The 23,475-nt window shown below is 40.9% G+C and overlaps 1 protein-coding gene across 4 annotated transcripts in view; it reads left to right on the top strand.

Moving 5' to 3' along the window:
• Nucleotides 1-23,475, top strand: part of sema5a (sema domain, seven thrombospondin repeats (type 1 and type 1-like), transmembrane domain (TM) and short cytoplasmic domain, (semaphorin) 5A) — a 393,767-nt gene that overhangs the window by 350,180 nt on the left and 20,112 nt on the right. For all 4 annotated transcript variants that reach the window (XR_012050550.1, XR_012050549.1, XM_061965607.2 and 1 more), the window contains exons 18-21: nucleotides 9,355-9,525; nucleotides 9,696-9,851; nucleotides 12,702-12,746; nucleotides 19,259-19,470. Coding sequence is in view for 2 of the 4 variants with exons in the window: in XM_061965607.2 (XP_061821591.1) it covers nucleotides 9,355-9,525; nucleotides 9,696-9,851; nucleotides 12,702-12,746; nucleotides 19,259-19,470 (584 nt within the window). In the remaining 2 variants the exon portion in view is untranslated. The remainder of the gene's footprint in view (nucleotides 1-9,354; nucleotides 9,526-9,695; nucleotides 9,852-12,701; nucleotides 12,747-19,258; nucleotides 19,471-23,475) is intronic.

Raw genomic sequence — 23,475 nt, forward strand, 5'->3', positions numbered from 1 at the left:
TTTTGAATGAAGGAAGAAAGGGCACTTTTCTCACGCAATTGAAACGGACTGGTGCTTGAGGACCACTCTGCACGTGCCTGCTTAAAATAATGTGTCTATTGTCTTCAAAGTTGTATTTTTTTTTTTTTATGTTTAATCATTCAGTGTTGAACATGGCAGTTAAAAAGTGTTAACATGTTACTTCAAACATATTCTGAATGGTAATTTCTGACATTTTGGCTGAACATTTTATGAAAACTGAGGATTTATCATGGTTATAGCGGTATTGTTGAATATGCTCAAAAAGTACTTATATTCACACACACACACAGTTATTTTTTTAATAACTGAAATATAAAAAAACACGTTTCTTATGCCTCACTGATAGTGTTTTAGTCTTAGTATTTTATCTTTTTTAATGGTTAAGCTTTTATTGTTTTAGACATTGGTTTGTACTGTAGGACTTTAAGATTTATTACAATGAAAAGTGCATAACAAATCAAATCTGTTGTAATTATTTATCATTTCTGGCGAGCGTTGTGTCCTATGTTCAGCGGTTCTTGAACACACCGTAAAAACACCTCCATCTCATATTCTTGAGTACAGAGCGATCACTGTCTAAAAGAGAACTGCTTGTATGTTCAATATGCACAATTGAATAAGTTAGTTGCTCCCACACAATGTGTTTGTATAAGTTTAGATAGGGGTATGTTGTTTTTTAATGGGGAAAGACGTTAATGCATACTTGCCAACCTTGAGACCTCCGAATTCGGGAGATGTGGTCGGGGTTGGGGGGGGGGGGGGGGGGTTGAGGTGGGGGGGGGGGGGGGGGGGGGTAGCGGGGGTGTATATATTTTCAAGTATTTCTTACATATATATATATATATATATATATATACATATATACATATATATATATATATACATACAGTATATATATATATATATATATATATATACAGTATATATATATATACAGTATATATATGTATATATATATATATATATATATATATATATATATATACAGTATATGTAAATAAATAATCCGTTCATGAATGAGTATATCCGTTCGGCCATCGTGTTCAATGGAGAAGACTGATCTACAAAATTTGCAGCCAGCATATCCCTTCCCCTTTGAGCTGTCCTGGATGAACTGAAATTATTTTTTCCAATCATTTTGGAAATGGCAAGCGTACTTCTTCTTCTTACTCGTCGTCGCCATGTCTCTTCTTCGTTCTTTTGCTTCGTCTGTTATGTTTTTGGACATTACTACTTGCCGTTGTTTTGAAGCAATACATGATGGGAATCCGGATGTTGTGTCTTAGTGTATTAACGTGCCGGCTGGAATAAACACACGCTGAGAAATAACTCCGTGCCTGCCTACTTTATGGGTTATAGATAAACCTAGGGACAACGGAGACATATATAATAGTCTCCTTTTCCGGTGAGAGAGGAGGCTAAAGGCAGTGCCTTTAAGGCTCGCCCCGAATATTGTTGTCCGGGTGGAAATCGGGAGAAATTCGGGAGAATGGTTGCCCCGGGAGATTTTCGGGAGGGGCACTGAAATTCGGGAGTCCCCCGTGAAAATCGGGAGGGTTGGCAAGTATACGTTAATGTCTCTTGTTTACATGTTAGCATTTAAGATAGCAAGCTACTGCCAGTCTGTGAGTTTATCAAAGTGCAGTTTTCAATCACGGTTTTTCTGTGATTTTTATTTAAAACGGAAATACTAACCGTTTATCGTTTATTTCATGCAGTTATCGTTAATACCGTTTATCGTTCCATCCCAAGGTACTACTTTTTGTAATGAACTACTGTGAATGCAAACCTAACAAAAATAATGTTAGTATTTGATTAGTTTGTAGGCTACTTCCTAGTTAATGGAGGATGACGACAACTGCCGTGTCATGATTCCTCGGGGGACACTCCAAGTGCTGCAATTTAATGACTTCTTACTTGGTCAGTGCCATACTACCCCTTTGCAAAGTTTAGTGGAAATGAGTGGCCTGAGACTTTTGCACAATAGTTTTGCACAATGTCTCAGGGGGAAGCAATTAATTTCTCTCATTTTGCCACACAGATGAATATGCAATTCCATAAATGAACCCCCTACCCTGAGTAAGAATCCTGGCACCAAATGACTTGCCAAAATCCTCACATATCCCAATCAGTCGCAGATCATTTTGAGCTGCGATCAAAACCCCAATTTACACCAAAGAATCAAAGGTCCCTTAGGCGCTCCGCTATGTAATTACATAGCAGGCTAATTATGCTGCCGGCTATAGCAGACCTTGTTTTGTTGTGGAAAAAAACCCTGGGACTATTCTTTTTCTGCACTCCAGCAAAAGGAAGCATTCTAATTAGCGGAATCCTTTGCTTGACGAAGGAACTGAGCTGGCGAAATAGAAATGTTTGCGTCAAACACGTGTGGTCTTCGGGGCGACACAGACGAGTTAGATGTTGTATGTGATAATCATTAATCCAAACCTCCCCTTAGAGAAGGGTTTAGGTATCTTGCTAATAGCTTGGATCTGCGTGTAATCTGTAGCACCCTCAATCTGTCTCCCTAAGTGCTTCATCGCTTATAAGTAAGCAAAGGAGACAAGGGCGTGAACAGCCATCGATGCTATTTTTACAGTCCGTTAGTTCATTCAGTCCATGCTCACATTAGTAGGAGAACTTCACGTAAATGACCTTTTTTTTATACCTGCTGCCTGTTTAATGCACAGACTAATCATACCACAGCTATAGTGTGGTGATGAATACGTCTGCTCTGCAGCTTGAGCAGCAATGAATACAAATGCCGCCTCAATTAGCGCCCGTCTGAATGCGAGCCGTTATTTTAGACATCATCAGCTGTAGCCCAAAACCAGCGGTGATCCTCCCGACTTCTAATTGTTTTGGGGTTTTTTTTATCCAACACTGTGTAGGTGAGGAGGGGTTTACGCCGACCTTCTGCCTGGTTTAGGAACAAATGAATCTGTGCTTTTTTTCCCCTCACAACTCCGCCCGAGATGAAACGATCCGTCATGGAGGGCCAGGAATCGACTGGCGTGTCACTTTGAGATAGAGAAATTACACAGAGATGACAAAAAGCAACGGCAACTTCAATTACCTGCACAGAGCTGCCAGGCATCAGCGGGTCTTTAAAAGCAATTCTCGAGTGCTTCCGAAAAGGAAATTACTCTCTGCCAAAATGAGGTGAGGGTTTATCCACATGATTGGCAAACAATATGTACAGTACACCACTAAAGGCTGCCTTCGTTATATTCATTTGGAACCTGATATACTTTTTTTCCACAACAATATGGAGCGAGCACATAAAAGTAGGAGGAAATTCAATTAAAACATCCATGTTGTTTTGGTCTGTGTTGAACGTTGTTGGTCTGGACCTGGCAGTGACGTGCGGTGAGGTTGATGACTGGTGAGGCACTGACTTCATCACAGTCAGATTTACAAACATATGAACCCTAAAGAGTATCTTATTCACCATTTGATTGGCAGCAGTTAACGGGTTATGTTTAAAAGCTCATACCAGCATTCTTCCCTGCTTGGCACTCAGCATCAAGGGTTGGAATTGGGGGTTAAATCACCAACAATTATTCCCGGGCGCGGCGCCGCTGCTGCCCACTGCTCCCCTCACATCCCAGGGGGTGAGCAAGGGATGGGTCAAATGCAGAAGACAAATTTCACCACACCTAGTGTGTGTGTGACAATCATTGCTACTTTAACTTAACTTTAACTTTACACATACAAACTGTAGCACACAAAAAAGCACATTTAATTAAAAAAACGTTATTATGGTCTTACCTTTACTTATAAGTGCGGGAACAGTGGTGTTCGTGTTGGAGGAGTTGTGAATGAATGAAATATGAAATCCGTGCTGCAGTCTGCAGGTGTACCTAATGTTGTGTCCCTGCAGTCGTTCACGGCTCCTCCGGCGCGAGCAATGTTGTTTTTGCACTTTTTGGCTTCTTGTTAAGTGACTTTTTTGGGGTGGATTCGGTCTTGCACGTGGAGAGTTTGGGTGTGGGCTTTGGTTGGTGTGGCGCTCCCGTCGGGGAGTACAGTCTGCGGCGGAGGTGCATTAACCGGCACCAGGAGGCGGGATTACGCGAGCCTCACACAGTGCGTCTTCACAGCAGTTTTATGATTGCTCAGCACAAGAAATACGTTACACACATACAGTTGTTGACAAAATACACTGTACATTATATACCTCAGCTAACTAAACTATGGAAATGTATAATATAGTTCATATAGCAATACGGTCTCACTGCACAGCAGGCCAGCAGTTAGCCGAGTCCGCAATCCATGGTGAGGCACAATTGAGTGACTTGCCTCAACTGGCTGCTGATCACCGCACCGTCTCTTCTCAGTATTTGAACGGAAAATGTGAAAATTCAGCGATTTTGAATAAAAATTATCTAAAACTGGTGAAGTTAAATGGAAAATAACTTTATAGTATAATCACTGGATACATATAACAATTTAATGAATTTTTTTTCTTTTTACATTTTTTTTCTTTCCATGATGGCAGGTGAGGCCCTGCCTCACCTGCCTCCAGTGACCGCACGTCACTGGGACCTGGGATGAAGAGACATTTGGGAAAGCAAAACCAAATAGCACAGCAGTGAAGTGAATGTAAAGGAACCAGACACGGAAAGCATAAGGAAAGTTATGCTGAATGATCCAGCCCCATCCCGTAAAAAGCAACCCTTATTGGCAACCAGGGTTTAAGTGTGTCCTGATTGCCAATCAGCGACAGGTGAGGGAGCCAGCGCTCAGACAAGACATGTGGCGCAGGCAAACAGGAACAGGAAATAATACAGAAATTAAGAAAACTGATATTTAAGTCCAGACTGTCATGTGAGGTCATGAGACAAGTGACATTGTGGCTATTTCAATGCCACATTTTGGTGATGCTGTTTTGGTTGGTAATACATTGTGGAGCGAGAGTAAATATTAATATTAAAGGTAACGGTACAGTGAAGAAGGAGACTGCACTGAGACAGGGGTGTCGATTAAATGGCAGCGTGTTTATTAACACAAAGGTATAACGTGTGTATTTAATCCAAATATGTGGTGTGTAACTTTGTGATGCGTTTAACTGCTGAGTGTTACCGGAAAGTGTTGAAGGTGCGTGTTGTGAGAGATGCGGAAGTCCAGAGAGGGCAAGGCAGGCTCGGAGGTCTGTGGGCAAGCGAGAGGTCAAGGGCAGGAGCGAGGAATCAGGGTCCGTGGACAGGCGAGAGGTCGAGTACCGGGAAGGCAGCAGGAAGTCCAGGGGGAATCCGGAGAGACGAGACGCACAGCTCGAAGCCGGGAAACAGAGGTAAGCTGCTGGACGACGAAACAGGACACAACACGATGAGCAGAGAGGAGGGAAAACACGGAGAGCGAGGAAGCACATAGGCAGATAGCTAGAGACGTGTGGGGCTTACTGTACTGGTACAAGTAGCTACGTTCTGGCACTGGAACGCAGGACACGCTGGTTTAAGTAGGAAGTGGAGTCCTCATCAATGTCAGGTGTGTTGATTGCAGAGTGGGTGCAGCCGAGCGGGGGCGCGGCAGGAGAGGAACGCCCATGGGCGTGTCCAGAGGCGCGCTCAGAGGAGCGCACAGAAGAATGTGTGGCGGCAGGTGCTTGAGTTTGGACAAATACCAAGGTCAAAAATTGGTGGTCCATGAGGAGGTTTGAACGGCTGAAATCATGGGTATCCCAGCACCATGTGGTCAACCTTGAGCAACAAAATTAACAATACACGTTTTGTAATTATTATGCTGAAGTTTAGCGTGTTACACACTTTTTAACATAATTAAAACAAAAAGGTTTAAAAACTTTACACCATTTAAACTCTGATAAGGATTTGAACCCACGACTTTCTACTTCAGTAGTTTCAGTTACAGTGACGTGTGCCACGAAAGCCAGCGCGAGGGGAGGGGAGAAATATGTCTTCATATTCTAATCAGTGACATGGCATGACGTGGCCAGGAATATACGTTTGGGGTGAAATTATATGAAGCATCTTGTCACACTGAGAGCATTTCACATCCATTTCATTCAGGTGAAACCAACATTGGTGATGTCAGTATAATTTAGTGTCAGTGTTATGTTGACAGCACATTTTGAATCGGATAATGTTTAACGTTCTGTTGTCTAAAGTTGCTCTGCAAGCCCAAAGATCGTATATTGAAGTGAATTACATTTATATAGCGCTTTTCTCTAGTGACTCAAAGCGCTTTACATAGTGAAACCCATTATCTAAGTTACATTTAAACCAGTGTGGGTGGCACTGGGAGCAGGTGGGTAAAGTATCTTGCCCAAGGACACAACGGCAGTGACTAGAATGGCGGAGGCGGGGATCCAACCTGGAACCCTCAAGTTGCTGGCACGGCCCCCCAACCAATCGAGCCACGCCGCCCCACTAATACTAGGAGCGTATGATCTACCGCATTGTGATTTACAGTGCACACCATGTCCTACACACAGTATATTTACAGTCGATCATATCATCTTCTTTTTGTCACTTACAATGACCTTGTTGTCCTCTATGGTAGTTACGGCCAGGCCTGCAGGAAGTTTGTTTTTTACATGAAAGTGCTAGCCACTAAGGCACGCTTTACTTGGTGCTACTGTTTCAGTTTGCAACGGTTCAGAGTGAAATTTCTCACAACGTTATGGCGCAATTACGTAAAGGTGTATTGTACGCTGTGGGGGTGGGGGGAGACACTGCACACACAGACACATTAGTAAATTAATTAACAACGTTCAAGTCATGACTACTTTAATGCTTATTTAGTGGTGTCGTTTTGGTTGATAATATCCACACAACGTTGTGAAGCGGGAGTGTGTATTTATATCTAAAAGTGCACAGAAACTTTGTTTTTTAATTCCAAGTGCTAGCCAGTAAGGCATGCTTTTACTTGGTGCTACTGTTTGGGGTTGACAATGGTTCAAAGTGAGGTACTTGTTTTCACACAACATTGTGGAGCAAGCACATAACAGTGTAACACTTGGAAAAAAGACACTGCACACATATACATGCTAACAAGAAAATCAATTAACAACATCCACGAAGTAAGGTTATCTTAATGCCAATTGGGTGATGTTTTGGTTTGTTGTAACATTCACACAACATTGTGGAGCGGGAATGTTTATAATTGATAGCGCACAGGAACTTTTTAACTTTTTTACATCCAAGTGCTAGCCAGTAAGACATGCCTACTTGGTGCTACGGTTTGTGTTGGCAATGCTTCAAAGTGAAATTTCACACAACATTGTGGAGCAAGCACATAGAGTGTAATGAAAAATTGATTGTTATTGAAAAATGTCACGGTTTCTATTAGGATCATTTTGTTTAGAACGTCCAAGTTGTAGCCAGTGAGATGTGCGTCCGTTGCCGCTGTTGTTTTGGTTAGCAACAGTTTAAAGTGATATACTGTTTTCACACAACATTGTGGGGCAAGCACGTAGAGTGTATGATGTTTTGTCTATATCAGACCTGGGTAAATTAAGGCCCCGGGGCCACATGCGGCCCGTTAAGCTTTTCAATCCGGCCCGCCGGACATTCCCAAATCATTTTTGTAGATCTTTAAGATCGAAACTGTAGCCGCCATTATGATGTGCAGTGAAGTTTTCAACTTACCGTAAGTCTTGAACCATGCAAAGTATTTCATTGGTCGGAATCTGCGCTTTTGCATGATAAACTAGTTACTATGGTAATCTAAGTCATAGCAGCTCAGATGAGGCACCAAGCACTGTGGGTGGGGAGCGTTTCCACAGAGTGTTTCCAGAGCGGCCAGCCTGAAATGCGGGTGTCAGGGACAGACGTGGAAGGAGATTTTTACAACAAAGTTCTAAAGTTTAGTGATATGTCAGATATATCAGATTGGAGGTGGGAGTTTTTGCCTTCACGTTCATATTTTGCTGTGTTTGTTGCACTTTTTTTGCGTTTCGCTTGATTGTAAAATATGTCGACCGAGAGGGGGTGTAACGTTCATACGTTGTCAATATTCAGTGTTTTATCGTTCATAGTTAATATTGTAAATCCCACATTCTTTATTTTCATGTACATTTTGGGTGTCTCGTTTAGTAAAAAAATGTAGAATTACATTCCGTTTAAGGGGGTCTGTCATAACGTTTTTAGCATTCAATGAGACAATATTGTGAGGTTTTGTATTAGTGTTCCTAAAAATAGACACATTTTTTTCTCTATATTTGTCCTCTTGACTCAAAATAATTGTCCAGACCTGGTCTATACAACAAGATCTTTTAAGAGTGTGCCGGGAATTTGTATGCAACTTTCAAATGGAAGCCAGTAAGACGTGCCTCAGTTGGTGCTGTTGGTGGTTTGATATACTCTTTTCAGACAACATTGTGGTGTGAGCCCACAAAAACGAGCTTTTTCCACATAAGATGAGCTTTAATAGTGCACATGAAACGCGTTTCCAACAGCCAACTGGTAGCCAGTATGCAACAATGTAAACGGATCATACTTGTCAACCCTCCCGGATTTTCCGGGAGACTCCCGAAATTCAGCGCCTCTCCCGAAAACCTCCCGGGACACATTTTCTCCCGAAAATCTCCCGAAATTCAGGGGGACCTGGAGGCCACGCCCCCTCCAGCTCCATGCGGACCTGGAGGGTCTGCATGGAGCAATGTTGTTGTAATATATTGAGTTGGAGGCAATAAACAGGCGAGGGGATGAAGTATGTCTTTTTACTGTAGACTTCAGAACAGACACTTGACGTCAGGTGTGCAACACCACGTAAATCGTTGGCCAACCAAAAAGTAACCCCAGTACGCTATAGCCAACATTCACCAGGAGATGGCAACAGACAAACATCCATCCATCCATATATATATATATATATATATATATATATATATATATATATATATATATATATATATATATATATATATATATATAAGAAAATACTTCACTTTCAGTGAATTCTAGCTATATATATATATATGTATATATATTTATTTTATCATGTATATACATATATATATTTATTTTACTATATATATATATAAATATATACAGTATATATATATATATATATATATATATATATATATATATATATATATGAAATACTTGACTTGGTGAATTCTAGCTGTAAATATACTCCTCCCCTCTTAGCCACGCCCCCAACCACGCCCCCGCCCCACCCCGACCACGCCCCCCCCACCCCCCACCTCCCGAAATCGGAGGTCTCAAGGTTGGCAAGTATGAAACGGATACTCTAGTTTTCACACAACATTGTGGAGTAGTAGAACCGTAATCTTCAGAAAGTAGGTCAATCATCTGCATAATGGAGTGAACTGGTCTCACCTTTTGTCCCACCTGTTGGCTTTAGTGGATGGCAGCTGGTCCTGTTGGTCTTCATGGTCCAAGTGCTCTGTGACATGCGGAGGAGGACACTACATGAGGACTCGAACTTGCAGTAACCCCCCACCCGCTTACGGAGGTGACATCTGCCTTGGCCTGCACACTGAGGAGGCACTTTGCAACACTCAAGCTTGTCCAGGTACACAAACACACAAACACACACACACACGTCCATCAAATTTCCATTCGTTATTTTTTTCCAGTCATTCCAGGCCCCTCCAGACTTCAGTCATGCATGGATAATCTTCTAAGACCCACACAAACAAACACTACACACACTGTGGGATTGACTGTCACTTCTCTTTCCAGAGACCTGGTCCAGCTGGTCCCAGTGGTCCCAGTGCAACTCAAAGGGTGCCCAGTTGCGTGTCCGTCACTGTGATGTCCTCTTTCCTACTGGGAATCAGTGCTCGGGAAACAACAGCGAGAGCCGACCGTGCTCGCCTGACTCCAACCTTATACCAGGTGCTCACACACATGCACGTATAAAGACATTCATCTGGCAAACAATGCCCACATCGCACATAAAGTACATTATTTAGAGCTGTGATTCTCAAATTGTGGTATCACTGGTGGTGCGCAAGCTCCATCTAGTGATACGCCAAAGAATTACTTCATTTAACATTCAAACCCAGTGTTACTGTTCAAATTGTGTGTATTGTTAAAGTGGTCAAAATATGAAATATACTTGTTAAATAAAACATCTGCCTTGTTTTAATGATTATTAAGGCCTAGTATTGTCCCGATACCAACATTTTGGTATCGGTACCAAAATGTATTTCGATAATTTTCGGTACTTTCGATACTTTTCTAAATAAAGGGGACTACAAGAAATGTCATTATCGGCTTTATTTTAACAAAAAATCTTAGGGTACATTAAGCATATGTTTCTTATTGCAAGCTTGTCTTTAAATAAAATAGTGAACATACAAGACAACTTGTCTTTTATTAGTAAGTACGCAAACGAAGGCTCCTAATTTAGCTGCTGACATATGCAGTAACATATTGTGTCATTTATCATTCCATTATTTTGTCAACATTATTAAGGACAAGTGGTCAAAAATTAATTATTAATCTACTTGTTCATTTACTGTTAGTATCTGCTTACTTTCTCTTTTAACATGTTCTATCTAAACTTTTGTTAAAATGTAATAATAATTTATTCTTCTGTTGTTTGCATGCTCTACATTAGTTTTGGATGATACCACACATTTAGGTATCAATCCGATACCAAGTTGTTACAGGATCATACATTGGTCATATTCAAAGTCCTCTTATGTCCAGGGACATATTTCCTGAGTTAATAAATATAATATACATTTTTAAAATACAAAAAAAGATTTTGTGATGCTAAAAAAATATCGATGTAATCATAGTAGTATCAACGAGATACGCTCCTGCATTACAGTGAATGTCAGGTGTAGATCAACCAATGGCGTTTGTTTACATTTTGACACCGGTGAGCTACTTTGTGTAGTGAAGCATGTTTAGCTATTCCTCATCCTGCAGGGATGATACTTGTAAGAAACATACTTTATTTGTCACCATTGAGGCGAGGATTAGTGATTTAGAAGTAGCTAAAACACTGCAAAGTGCGGCTGGACTTTAGCCGTTAGCTAGCTCGTAATGTCTTAAAGCACCTCTTCCTGAGGGTGTTTCAGTGTTATAACTTCACCTTTATCTTTAGTTTTTAAGCCAAAATGCGTCCGTTCTCCCTTTTCTGTCTACACACTGTGTTTGCAGTGCCCGTGATTGTGCACTGCCGAACATGCTCGTATAACCAACAATGACACGACGGTGGGAGGTGAGGGGGCGGCGAACCGGTACGTTTTAGAGGCGGTATAGTACGGAATATGATTCATTAGTATTGCGGTACTATACCAATACTGGTATACCGTAGAACCCTAAGGCCTACTATGCTACTGTATTTTAATGTTTGTCATTATAGTGGCACTTGGAGAGCCAAGTGTTTTCTAAGGTGGTATTTGATGGAAAAAAGTTTGGGAAACAATAGTGATACACAAAGGCTTGAATAAAGCCACACGTGAAAAAGTCACACTGATACTTCGAGTATAGGCCTGTCTATAAATCCCAAACATGAAGATAAATGTATCCTCATCCATTGGTATTAAAATATCCGCTCAGACAGCCCTATTGCTAATGGCGGTACGTAATGTGTGTGTCATGACGTGGTTTTCGCAAATTACTGCGAGGATTGTTTTCCCGGGATGCAATCGTACTAGACCGGACAAGGCTTGAAGGTAGGAACATTTTTAATTATGACTATAAAGGGTACAAACAAAAAGCGCTCAAGGCGAGGGAACAACTTAGCGAAGGAAACAAAACTAACACTTTGAGTAAACTATGGACATAAAACAAACAACACTTATAACACTTAACTATGAACAGAGCATGAAAAGTACATCAACAGAGCATGAAATGAACAGCATGAACTTTGGCATGAGCAGAGCAATGTCGCCAGGACGACTAACTGGCAAAACAGGCTTAAATAATAGTCTCTGATTAGAGCAGGTGCGTGATCCGAACACATGAGACAGGTGAAACTAATCAGTCGTCATGGAAACTAAAACAAACAAGGAAGCGTAAACAGGAACTATGGAGTCTTAAACAGAAAATAACAAAAAACATGATCCAGACCACAGATCATGACAGTGTGACACCCATCTGCATTGATTTCCTCCACAACAGGATCACTGAAGCAAAACTAAACATCCATCCATCCATCCATTTTCTACCCCTTGTCCCTTTTGGGATCGCGGGGGGTGCTGGAGCCTATCTCAGCTGCATTCGGGCGGAAGGTGGCGTACACCCTGGACAAGTCACCACCTCATCACATCATTCATAAACTAGAAATAACTATTGCAAGTTCATTGTAAAAGTGTAAAAAATATACACAGGTATATACACGTTGGCGAACACTTTCATTAATCCCCAGAGTAAACAATGTGTCACAACAAAGATTCATAACTGTTCTGCATTAATTAGCAAGGATATAATAGTGTAATAGAATTACCCATTTTCTCTGATCATCAATCCTTTTTAATGGGAAAGGTAGTCCATTAAGGTTCATTAGAAATGTCTTGTACTTCATTTCCTCTAATGAGAGTGTATACTTTTCATAAACCACAAGTCCTGATTCTCGCCAGCAGAGTTTTTAGCCTAATCTTTATCGTACTGAAAGAGGCTTTCATCTCAGCGCTCGCCATCGGGGGTGCAATTTGTCATGCGAGCAGGGGCGTGCTTGTGATGGTCCTGGGTGTAATTTTGCTCTTTCTCTCCCTCCTCTTTTACCAGAAGTCTCCATTGCACACTCCAGCCAGGAGGAGAGGCGCTGTGGAGGTAATAAGTGTGTGTATTTGTGTGTGTGTGTGTGTGTGTGTGTGTGTGTGTGTGTGTGTGTGTGTGTGTGTGTGTGTGTGTGTGTAAGAGGGAGGAGAGAGGCTACATGTATTTCTCATTCTGCTTAACTGCATGTAAATTCCACTGTAAAAGAAGAAGCATTAGAGGAAAATGCTGATTTGATAATCTTGCACAAGTCTGAATTACACTGTCTGACTCACACTCCAGTGTTGGCGTACTGCAGCAGTGACTAAAAACCCAAGTGCAACAATCCTTACTAAAATGCACCACAGCAACACGGTCACACTCTTGAGTGGATCAATAAAAGCTCTTTAAAGCATGTTCAGTGCCAAAGCATGTTCGTTGCCCTAACAGCTGCTGGAGTGTTAATGAAAGTACTCAAGCATTGATAAGAAGCAATCAGCTCCACAATGACAGATGGTGCTCGAGGAATGTGTGTGTGTGTTCACAGGCAAATAACCAAAAGTCATCTTTGCCATAGAAAAAATATTCTATTACTTTGTGTAAAATATTTATGATAAGCGGGAGCTGCCTGCAAATTATGCACGGCCTCGCAACTCTGTCCAAAACCCGCAACTTCCCTGCACATTTTGGCCCTCAGCATAATTTTCGGCAATCAAGTTTATCTCTGAGTGCCTCTCAAACACGCACGGCAACAGTCTAATCCAGGGGTCCCCTAACTTTTTGACACAGTGGCCGCATTGGGTTATAAAAATTTGGCCAGGGGCCGAGCTATATATTAAGTTAAAAAGTTGAAGTACCAATGATTGTCACACACACACACTAGGTGTGGCGAAATTATTCTCTGCATTTGACCCATCACCCTTGATCATATATATATATTAGAGATGTCCGATATTATCGGCCGATAAATGCGTTAAAATGTAATATCGGAAATTATCGGTATCTGTTTTTTTATTTTCGGTATCGTGTTTTTTTTTCTTTTTTCTATTAAATCAACATAAAAAACACAAGATACACTTACAATTAGTGCACCAACCCAAAAAACCTCCCTCCCCCATTTACACTCATTCACACAAAAGGGTTGTTTCTTTCTGTTATTAATATTCTGGTTCCTACATTATATATCAATATATATCAATACAGTCTGCCAGGGATACAGTCCGTAAGCACACATGATTGTGCGTGCTGCTGGTCCACTAATAGTACTAACCTTTAACAGTCATTAATTACTAGTTTCTATGTAACTGTTTTTATATTGTTTTACGTTCTTTTTTATTCAAGACAATGTTTTTGATTTATTTATCTTATTTTATTAATTTTTTTAAAAGTACCTTATCTTCACCATAGCTGGTTGTCCAAATTAGGCATAATAATGTGTTAATTCCACGACTGCATATATCGGTTTATATCGGTATCGGTTGATATTGGTATCGGTAATTAAAGAGTTGGACAATATCGGAATATCGCATATCGGCAACAGGCAGGCCAGTCTAGTACCTGCACTCTTTTACTATGAAGCCGCGCTGTTGTAACACGTGGCTTGACATTGTCTTGCTGAAATAAGCAGGGGCGTCCATGATAACGTTGCTTGGATGGCAACATATGTTGCTACAAATACTGTTTTGGGTTTTGTATTAAAACACTGCGATGAGGCGGTGTACCTCGCCTTCCGCCTGAGTGCAGCTGGGATAGGTTCCAGCACCCCCCGCGATCCCGTAAGGGATGTATTAAAACAGTACAGTAATTTAACAATGAGCTCTGAGTACCTACTGTTACTGTCATCTAGTGCGGGGGTCTTCAAAGTTTTCCTGGCCAAGGACCCACAAACGTAAACATCTACAAACGTAATATATAATTATGATTGTCTTTTACGTTAAAGTGGTCCTAAAGGTACTTTGTTATTTTGCAATACTAACAATATTTAGATCAGAATCGTTTTTACTGCCAAGTATATTTACACATACAAGGAATTTGTCTTGGTGTATTGGTGCAAAAACAGCTAACATTCGAAATAAAGCCAAAATAGCATGAAGTTTGGCAACATAAAATATAAGAAGCAATTGACAATATATAGAATATCATTTTAAAAATGTCAAATATAAACATAATTACAAAAAACTAACAAAAACATTTGACAAAAGGTTCAATGGAGTGCATATAATAAAAAATGTGAATTCTAGTGAGCGTTAAAGAAACATTGCTGTGATGTTTTGTGACTGGGGGGCTGATGAGAGTTGTGTAATGTGAGGGCAGGGACATTTTTGATGAGGCTGATAGCAGAGGGACGGAAACTGTTTTTGAGTCGAGAGGTTTTGGTCCTTATGGATCGCATCTTCTTACCAGATGGAAGGGTTTTAAACAGTCCATGTGCCTGCACGCCTCAGGGCCCTGGAGGTGTACTCATGGAGTGATGGTAGACTGCAGCCAATCAATCATCTTCTGCAAATAATACCAGTACTGTGCTGCTAATAGCTAGCTGGAAACTAGCGCCCTAATCTCCAGTTGAAAACTAGCACGCTAATTGTTAGCTGGCCACTAGTGCACTAATCACTAGCTGACAATTAACGTGTTAATCACTCACTGGCAACTAGCGCGTTAATCACTAGATGGCAACTAAGGCGGCAATCGCTAGCTGACAACTAGAGCGCTACTTGCTAGCTGACAACTAGAGCACTAATCGCGAGCTGACAACTATAGTGCTAATCGTTTGCTGGCAACTCGAGTGTCAATGGCTAGCTGAAAACTACAGCCCTAATCGCGAGCTATCTCAAATGTTAACATGAATATGATAATGTAATCTAGTCATGTTATGTTATTATTCATCCATCCATCCATTTTCTACCGTTTGTCTCTTTCGGGGTCGCGGGGGTGCTGGAGCCTATCTCAGCTGCATTCGGGCAGAAGGCGGGGTACACCCTGGCAGGGGCGCCGCTAGGGATTTTGGGCCCCATGAAAAGAATCTTTACAGGGCCACCAACACAGTGTCATTATTTTTTCTGTATTATAATTTCATCATCATTAGGGGCCTCTCTGGGCCCCCCTCCATCATGGGCCCCTAGAATCCGTCTCCTTTACCCCCCCTTTTCGGCGCCCCTGCACCCTGGACAAGTCGCCACCTCATCACAGTGCCAACACAGATAGACAGACAACATTCACACTCACATTCACACACTATTCACATGTATTTATAAGTGGTTGATTTATATAGGCTAGCAGTGTTGGGACTAACGCGTTACAAAGTAACGCGTTACTGTAACGCCGTTAGTTTCGGCGGTAACTAGTAATCTAACGCGTTATTTTTTTTTATTCAGTAATTTAGTTACCGTTACTACATGATGCGTTACTGCGTTATTTTACGTTACTTTTGATGTAGTATCGGCTAGAAACAGAAGCGCTGCGGTGTCTTTCTTCTGAATCTTCCTCTGTCACAAGCCGGAGAGAAGAAAAGAGGCGCGGTCTATGTGTGATGATGTGAGAGTGGCAGATGAGGTCCTCTAGGTGCTTAAACCCCTCAAAAGTGTTACATCTCTACTGAGCACTGAAACATCACCATCTGTGTCAATGATCCTGCCACTGAAAACAAGGATTCTACAATCCATGGCTCCAAGTGTGGAAGACAGCAGCATCACTCCAGATGTCAGGCTTTATTTCACTACCTATGTTTCAAGGAAGATGATGTTTCTTCTTATGTTGCACTTAAACTTGTTTTTTATTAATGGTCATTGGTCCAAGTTTAAAGAAAGGAGGAATGCCTTTTTATGTTGCACTGTTTTTCATTAATTATGTTAAAAGGAAAATAAAAATGCATGTCAAGTTGATCAACAGATTGTATTATTCTCCAGTGCAATAACAGTACTGAAATGAAGGCAAAAAGGGCATTAATGGGAGCTTTAAAAAAAAAAGAAGAAAAAAAGAAGTAACTAAATAGTTACTTTTCACAGTAACACATTACTTTTTGGTGTAAGTAACTGAGTTAGTAACTGAGTTACTTTTGAAATAAAGTAACTAGTAACTGTAACTAGTTACTGGTTTTCAGTAACTAACCCAACACTGTAGGCTAGTAAGGTAAAGTTTTGTACCTGACAAGTTTCGGCTACCTTGCTTCTGCAGCCTTCATCAGAGGTGTCACGTGACTTGTCAGGTACAAAACGTTACTCTACTAGCCTATATAAAGCAACCATTTATAAATACATGAACCTCTTCAACATATTCCCATTTAACTACACGACTGTGTGTTGGTGCAATGTTCATGTGTATTTAAAGCCATTGTGGAAAAATTGCGGGGGGAAATACTTTAAAAAAAAATCTACCATTTAACTTTTAGGTATGTGTGGGTTAAAACAAATAAAACACCAATACAGTATTTATTTTCAAATGTCTGTTGAAATCCTGTGCTTTTTTTAGGTTAAGATTAAAAGGAACACTGAAAACAGTGATAACAAATTCATAAAATCAAAAAGCCTGTGTAATCCTGGAAGGGCTGTTAAATTAATATCCAACAACTTGTTGGTTGTAGTTAAAAAATGTTGTAATCAGTGACGTGCGGTGAGGTTGATGGCTGGTGAGGCACTGACTTCATCACAGTCAGATTTACAAACATATGAACCCTAAAGAGTATCTTATTCACCATTTGATTGGCAGCAGTTAACGGGTTATGTTTAAAAGCTCATACCAATATTCTTCCCTGCTTGGCACTCAGCATCAAGGGTTGGAATTGGGGGTTATTAAATCACCAAAAATTATTCCCGAGCGCGGCGCCGCTGCTGCCCACTGCTCCCCTCACCTCCCAGGGAGTGATCAAGGGGATGGGTCAAATGCAGAGGACAAATTTCATTACACCTAGTGTGTGTGTGACAATCATTGGTACTTTAACTTAACTTTAACTTTACACATACAAACTGTAGCACACAAAAAAGCACATTTAATTAAAAAAAATGTTATTATGGTCTTACCTTTACTTATAAAATAAGTCCATGAGCCACTGTTGTGCTGGATTAATGCACCCCCTGATGAGAGTGTTATATCAACTAAAGCCCTCACTTAAACTTTCCACGTGCAAGATTGAATCTATTTAAAAAAGTGTAACCGAGGGTTTATAAATGTCGCCTATACTGTATGAAACTACAAAATAACAAACACGGAGGCTCCAGTTTACACAAGGACCACTTTATTTACCTTCTTTCAAAAACTTCCGCTCCACTCCAACGTGTCATCACTTCCGCTCTTAGCGCCTTCAAAATAAGAGCTCAAGGCATATACTGTATAACAGCGCATAACAGGAACTTAACATCACAAAGAGGAAAGCCCATAAAAATAGGTTACAAAAGTTATTTAATAAGAAGCCAAAAAGTGCAAAAACAATAATGTTCGTGAATTAGTTAATTAAAGTTGTGAATTAGGTACACCTGCAGTCTGCAGGTGCACCTAATGTTGTGGCCCTGCAGTCATTCACAACTCCTCCAACACCAACATTATTGTTTTTGCACTTTTTGGCTTCTTATGAAATAACTTTTTTAAATAGATTCAATCTTGCACGTGGAAAGTTTAAGTGTGGGCTTTAGTTGATATAACACTCCCGTCAGGGGTTGCGGTGCATTCTACAGCGGGGGTGCAGGAGGCGGGGTTACTGGAGCCTCAGCCAGTGCGTCTTTTGCAGCCGTTTTATGATCGTTCAGCACAAGAAATACTTTACACACATACAGTTGTTGACAAAATACACTGTACATTATATACCTCAGCTAACTAAACTATGGAAATGTATAATATAATTCATATAGCAATACGGTCTCACTGCACAGCAGGCCAGCAGTTAGCCGAGTCCGCAATCCATGGTGAGGCGTGCCTCAACTGGCTGCTGTTCACCGCACCGTCTCTTCTCAGTATTTGAACGGCAAATGTGAAAATTCAGCGATTTTAAATAAAAATTATCTAAAACGGGTGAAGTTAAATGGAAAATAACGTTATAGTATAATCACTGGATACATATAACAATTTAATAAAACATTTTCTTTTTACATTTTTTTTCTTTCCATGATGGCAGGTGAGGCCCCGCCTCACCTGCCTCTAGTGACTGCACGTCACTGGTTGTAATTGTTATATTATCTGATGAGTCTGCTTGATGTATCACCTTTGTCTTAAAATTAGCACCCAAACTCTCAGGGGTCTCATATAAAACTGCAAAAACCCTGACTTTGTGCAAAATGAATGAACCCAATAAATTATTGTGTTTTTATAAATCCCATACTTAAGTGATTGTGCGTAGCAAGAGGAAAAACTCAGCCTCGCTTGGAGATAAATTGTTTACGGTATATATATAAAATAATACAAGACATCTTTTTTTAGACTTTTTTCTGATATATGGGTGTCAACACGGGAATATGTAACCTGACAACTATTCATTTTGAAGCAGGATGTGTGATCCTATTCCTAATAATTACTATTTATGGAATGTGGCAAAATATTAATTATTTTTCAAAGAAGCTGGAGAACAAATTTTAACATAAAAAAAAAATCGTAACATTTTCCAGACTTCAACCTCTTCCACATGATCGCCGTGGGTCTGAGCAGCTCCATCCTGGGCTGCCTGGTCACCCTGCTGGTGTACTCGTACTGCCAGCGCTACCAGCAGCAGTCGCACGACGCCACCGTCATCCACCCCATCTCGGCCGCGCCGCTCAACACCAGCATCACCAACCACATCAACAAGCTGGACAAATACGACACGGTGGAAGCCATTAAGGTTTGTGCTGCATGTTTTCTTAAGAGTATGAATAATTGGTCCTCCTGCTGCATGACTGTTGACTGTGACACCAACAACTGACACGCCTGGAGCCTTGTAACAGATCGCCAGGTGTGCGTACCTTTCTCTCACTGTGTGTTGTGCTTCCTCATAATATATTCATGTGCCTCTCGGGTGTCAGAAAGTCACACTGCGTCTCCCGCTATGACGGCTCTGTGTAGTACCACTGCATCCAGCTAGGAAGTGTGCTACTCAACTTCAGTAGGACAACACATTAAGTCTATTATCGTCATTTGTCCTCAGTCCAGGGACGTGGCGAGTTAATTCTGGCCCCTTAAGGCAGTGTTTTTCAACCTTTTTTGAGCCAAGGCACATTTTTTTCATTAAGAAAGTACATAAAAACATAAAAAATTTTAACGCAGCAGCCGATATTGACAGTGAAAAGTCGTTCTCGCAGTTGTTAGATATGAATTCAAACCATAACCAACTATGCATCACTATAGCTCTTGTCTCAAAGTAGGTGTACTGTCACGACCTGTCACATCACGCCGTGACTTATAGAGTTTTTTGGTGTTTTCCTGTGTGTCGTGTTTTAGTTCTTGTCTTGCGCTCCTATTTTGGTGGCGTTTCCTGTTTTGTTGGTATTTTCCTGGAGCAGTTTCATGTCTTCCTTGAGTGCTATTGCCCCGCACCTGCTTTGTTTTAGCAATTAAGACTATTTAAGTTGTGCGGATGCTATCCTTCTTTGTGTGGACATTGTTGATTGTCATGTCATGTGCGGATGTGGACGCCATCTCTGCTCCACACGCTGTAAGTCTTTGCTGTTGTCCAGCATTCTGTCTTTGTTTACTTTGTAGCCAGTTCAGTTTTAGTTTCGTTCTGCGTAGCCAGCTTTAATGCTTTTTCTTAGGGGCACTCACCTTTTGTTTATTTTTGGTTTAAAAATTAGATACTTTTTTACCTGCATGCTGCCTCCCGCTGTCTGTTGCATATTGTGATCATGACAAACCATGTTTTAATTAACTACCTGCTGCCACCTACTGATATGGAAGAGTATTACATGGTTACTCTGTCGAGCTCTAGACAGCACAGACACTCAACAATGGCACATTATTTGCGGATTATAATTGCTGGTTTGCAAAAAATATTTTTAGACTTAGACTTAGACAAACTTTAATGATCCACAAGGGAACATTTTCCACATGATTCACAAGGGAAAATTTTCCACACGATAGCTCAGTTACAAAGGACGGAAAGGATAAGGATGGAAAGGATCGTGCACACAAGGGCACAAAAAGAAGTACAAACCCTGTTTCCATATGAGTTGGGAAATTGTGTTAGATGTAAATATAAACGGAATACAATGATTTGCAAATCATTTTCAACCCACATTCAGTTGAATATGCTACAAAGACAACATATTTGATGTTCAAACTGATAAACTTTTTTTTTTGCAAATAATCATTAACTTTAGAATTTGATGCTAGCAACACGTGACAAAGAAGTTGGGAAAGGTGGCAATAAATACTGATAAAGTTGAGGAATGTTCATCAAACACTTATTTGGAACATCCCACAGGTGAACAGGCAAATTGGGAACAGGTGGGTGCCATGATTGGGTATAAAAGTAGATTCCATGAAATGCTCAGTCATTCACAAACAAGGATGGGGCGAGGGTCACCACTTTGTCAACAAATGTGTGAGCAAATTGTTGAACAGTTTAAGAAAAACCTTTCTCAACCAGCTATTGCAAGGAATTTAGGGATTTCACCATCTACTGTCCGTAATATCATCAAAGGGTTCAGAGAATCTGGAGAAATCACTGCACGTAAGCAGCTAAGCCCGTGACCTTCGATCCCTCAGGCTGTACTGCATCAACAAGCGACATCAGTGTGTAAAGGATATCACCATATGGGCTCAGGAACACTTCAGAAACCCACTGTCAGTAACTACAGATGGTCACTACATATGTAAGTGCAAGTTAAAACTCTCCTATGCAAGGCGAAAACTGTTTATCAACAACACCCAGAAACGCCATCGGCTTCCCTGGGCCTGAGCTCATCTAAGATGGACTGATACAAAGTGGAAAAGTGTTCTGTGGTCTGACGAGTCCACATTTCAAATTGTTTTTGGAAACTGTGGACGTCGTGTCCACCGGACCAAAGAGGAAAGAACCATCCGGATTGTTATAGGCGCAAAGTTGAAAAGCCAGCATCTGTGATGGTATGGGGGTGTATTAGTGCCCAAGACATGGGTAACTTACACATCTGTGAAGGCGCCATTAATGCTGAAAGGTACATACAGGTTTTGGAGCAAAATATGTTGCCATCCAAGCAACGTTACTATGGACGCCCCTGCTTATTTCAGCAAGACAATGCCAAGCCACGTGTTACATCAACGTGGCTTCATCGTAAAAGAGTGCGGGTACTAGACTGGCCTGCCTGTAGTCCAGACCTGTCTCCCATTGAAAATGTGTGGCGCATTATGAAGCCTAAAATACCACAACGGAGACCCTCGGACTGTTGAACAACTTAAGCTGTACATCAAGCAAGAATGGGAAAGAATTCCACCTGAAAAGCTTAAAAAAGGTGTTGTCTCAGTTCCCAAACGTTTCCTGAGTGTTGTTAAAAGGAAAGGCCATGTAACGCAGTGGTGAACATGCCCTTTCCCAACTACTTTGGCACGTGTTGCAGCCATGAAATTCTAAGTTAGTTATTATTTGCAAAACAAAAATAAAGTTTATGAGTTTGAACATCAAATATCTTGTCTTTGTAGTGCATTCAATTGAATATGGGTTGAAAAGGATTTGCAAATCATTGTATTCCGTTTATATTTACATCTAACACAATTTCCCAACTCATATGGAAACGGGGTTTGTATAAAGTAAACTTAAAATGTACCAACTTTTAACCCAACTAGGTGAAATTACATAATCTCCCACGGAACACCAGACTGTATCTCACAGCACACTAGTGTGCCGCGGCACAGTGGTTGAAAAATACTGCCTTTAGGTATAGTTTGGAAACTGATCCAATTTGGGGTGTGCGTGCAGAATAAGAATAATTCACCATATTTGTGCTGTAAACCGCTGTGGACCATGCAGTATTCAACTCCAGCCTCCACTTTGCTGCAATGCGGCCCATTTTCTTACTGCCCTTCATACTGGGCTCCTTCCCATGGGCGACATTCTTAAAAGTATTGTTGTTTGTTAGCGTCTCGCTCCAACTAATGCATTCGTACAATCAAGCAAAGTACAATAGAGTGAAGGAAAAAGCAGCAAAAGTGTTACTGTAGGGATCAGTTACTTTGGTAGCCATTACAACTTTAACAGAGGAAAATTACCAACGCAACTAACAGGAAATTACCAACTCAATAGATGGCATACAGTGTGCAACTGCAGTGTTTATGGATCTAACTAACTTTTGACACAGTTAATCATAATATCATAATCTTACCTCCCTTCTTGGCACTCAGCATCAAGGGTTGGAATTGGGGGTTAAATCACCAAAAATTATTCCCGTGCGCGGCCACCGCTGCTGCTCAGTGCTCCCCTCACCTCCCAGGCGGTGGACAAGGGGAAGGGTCAAATGCAGAGGACAGATTTCACCACATCTAGTGTGTGTGTGACAATCATTGTTACTTTAACTTAACTTTGACTTTAAAGTAATCAACAAATTAGAACGGTATGACATTAGAGGACTGGTCTTGACAAGGCCTTGGTCTTCTCTGCTGGCCAACATAACCAGAAATCATGATCATAATTAAAGAGAAAAGTAATTTTTTATTTACTTTCCCTAAATATCTAAAAGTATTCATATTTTCTTCATGTCATATTATGCTCCTTCCAGCGCTGTTGTTTTTAATTTTAGTTTGTATCCAATCAGAATTCAGATAGATTATGTTGCAATGACGTATGAAATCTGCCGGAGGCCTTCAGAATCAACAATGCGGGTGCACTGTAAGTAAACGGACATACACATTTGACAGACAGTTGCAATAGTCAATC

The sequence above is a fragment of the Nerophis lumbriciformis genome, linkage group LG07 (genome assembly GCF_033978685.3).
Source record: "Nerophis lumbriciformis linkage group LG07, RoL_Nlum_v2.1, whole genome shotgun sequence".
NCBI lineage: Eukaryota > Metazoa > Chordata > Actinopteri > Syngnathiformes > Syngnathidae > Nerophis > Nerophis lumbriciformis.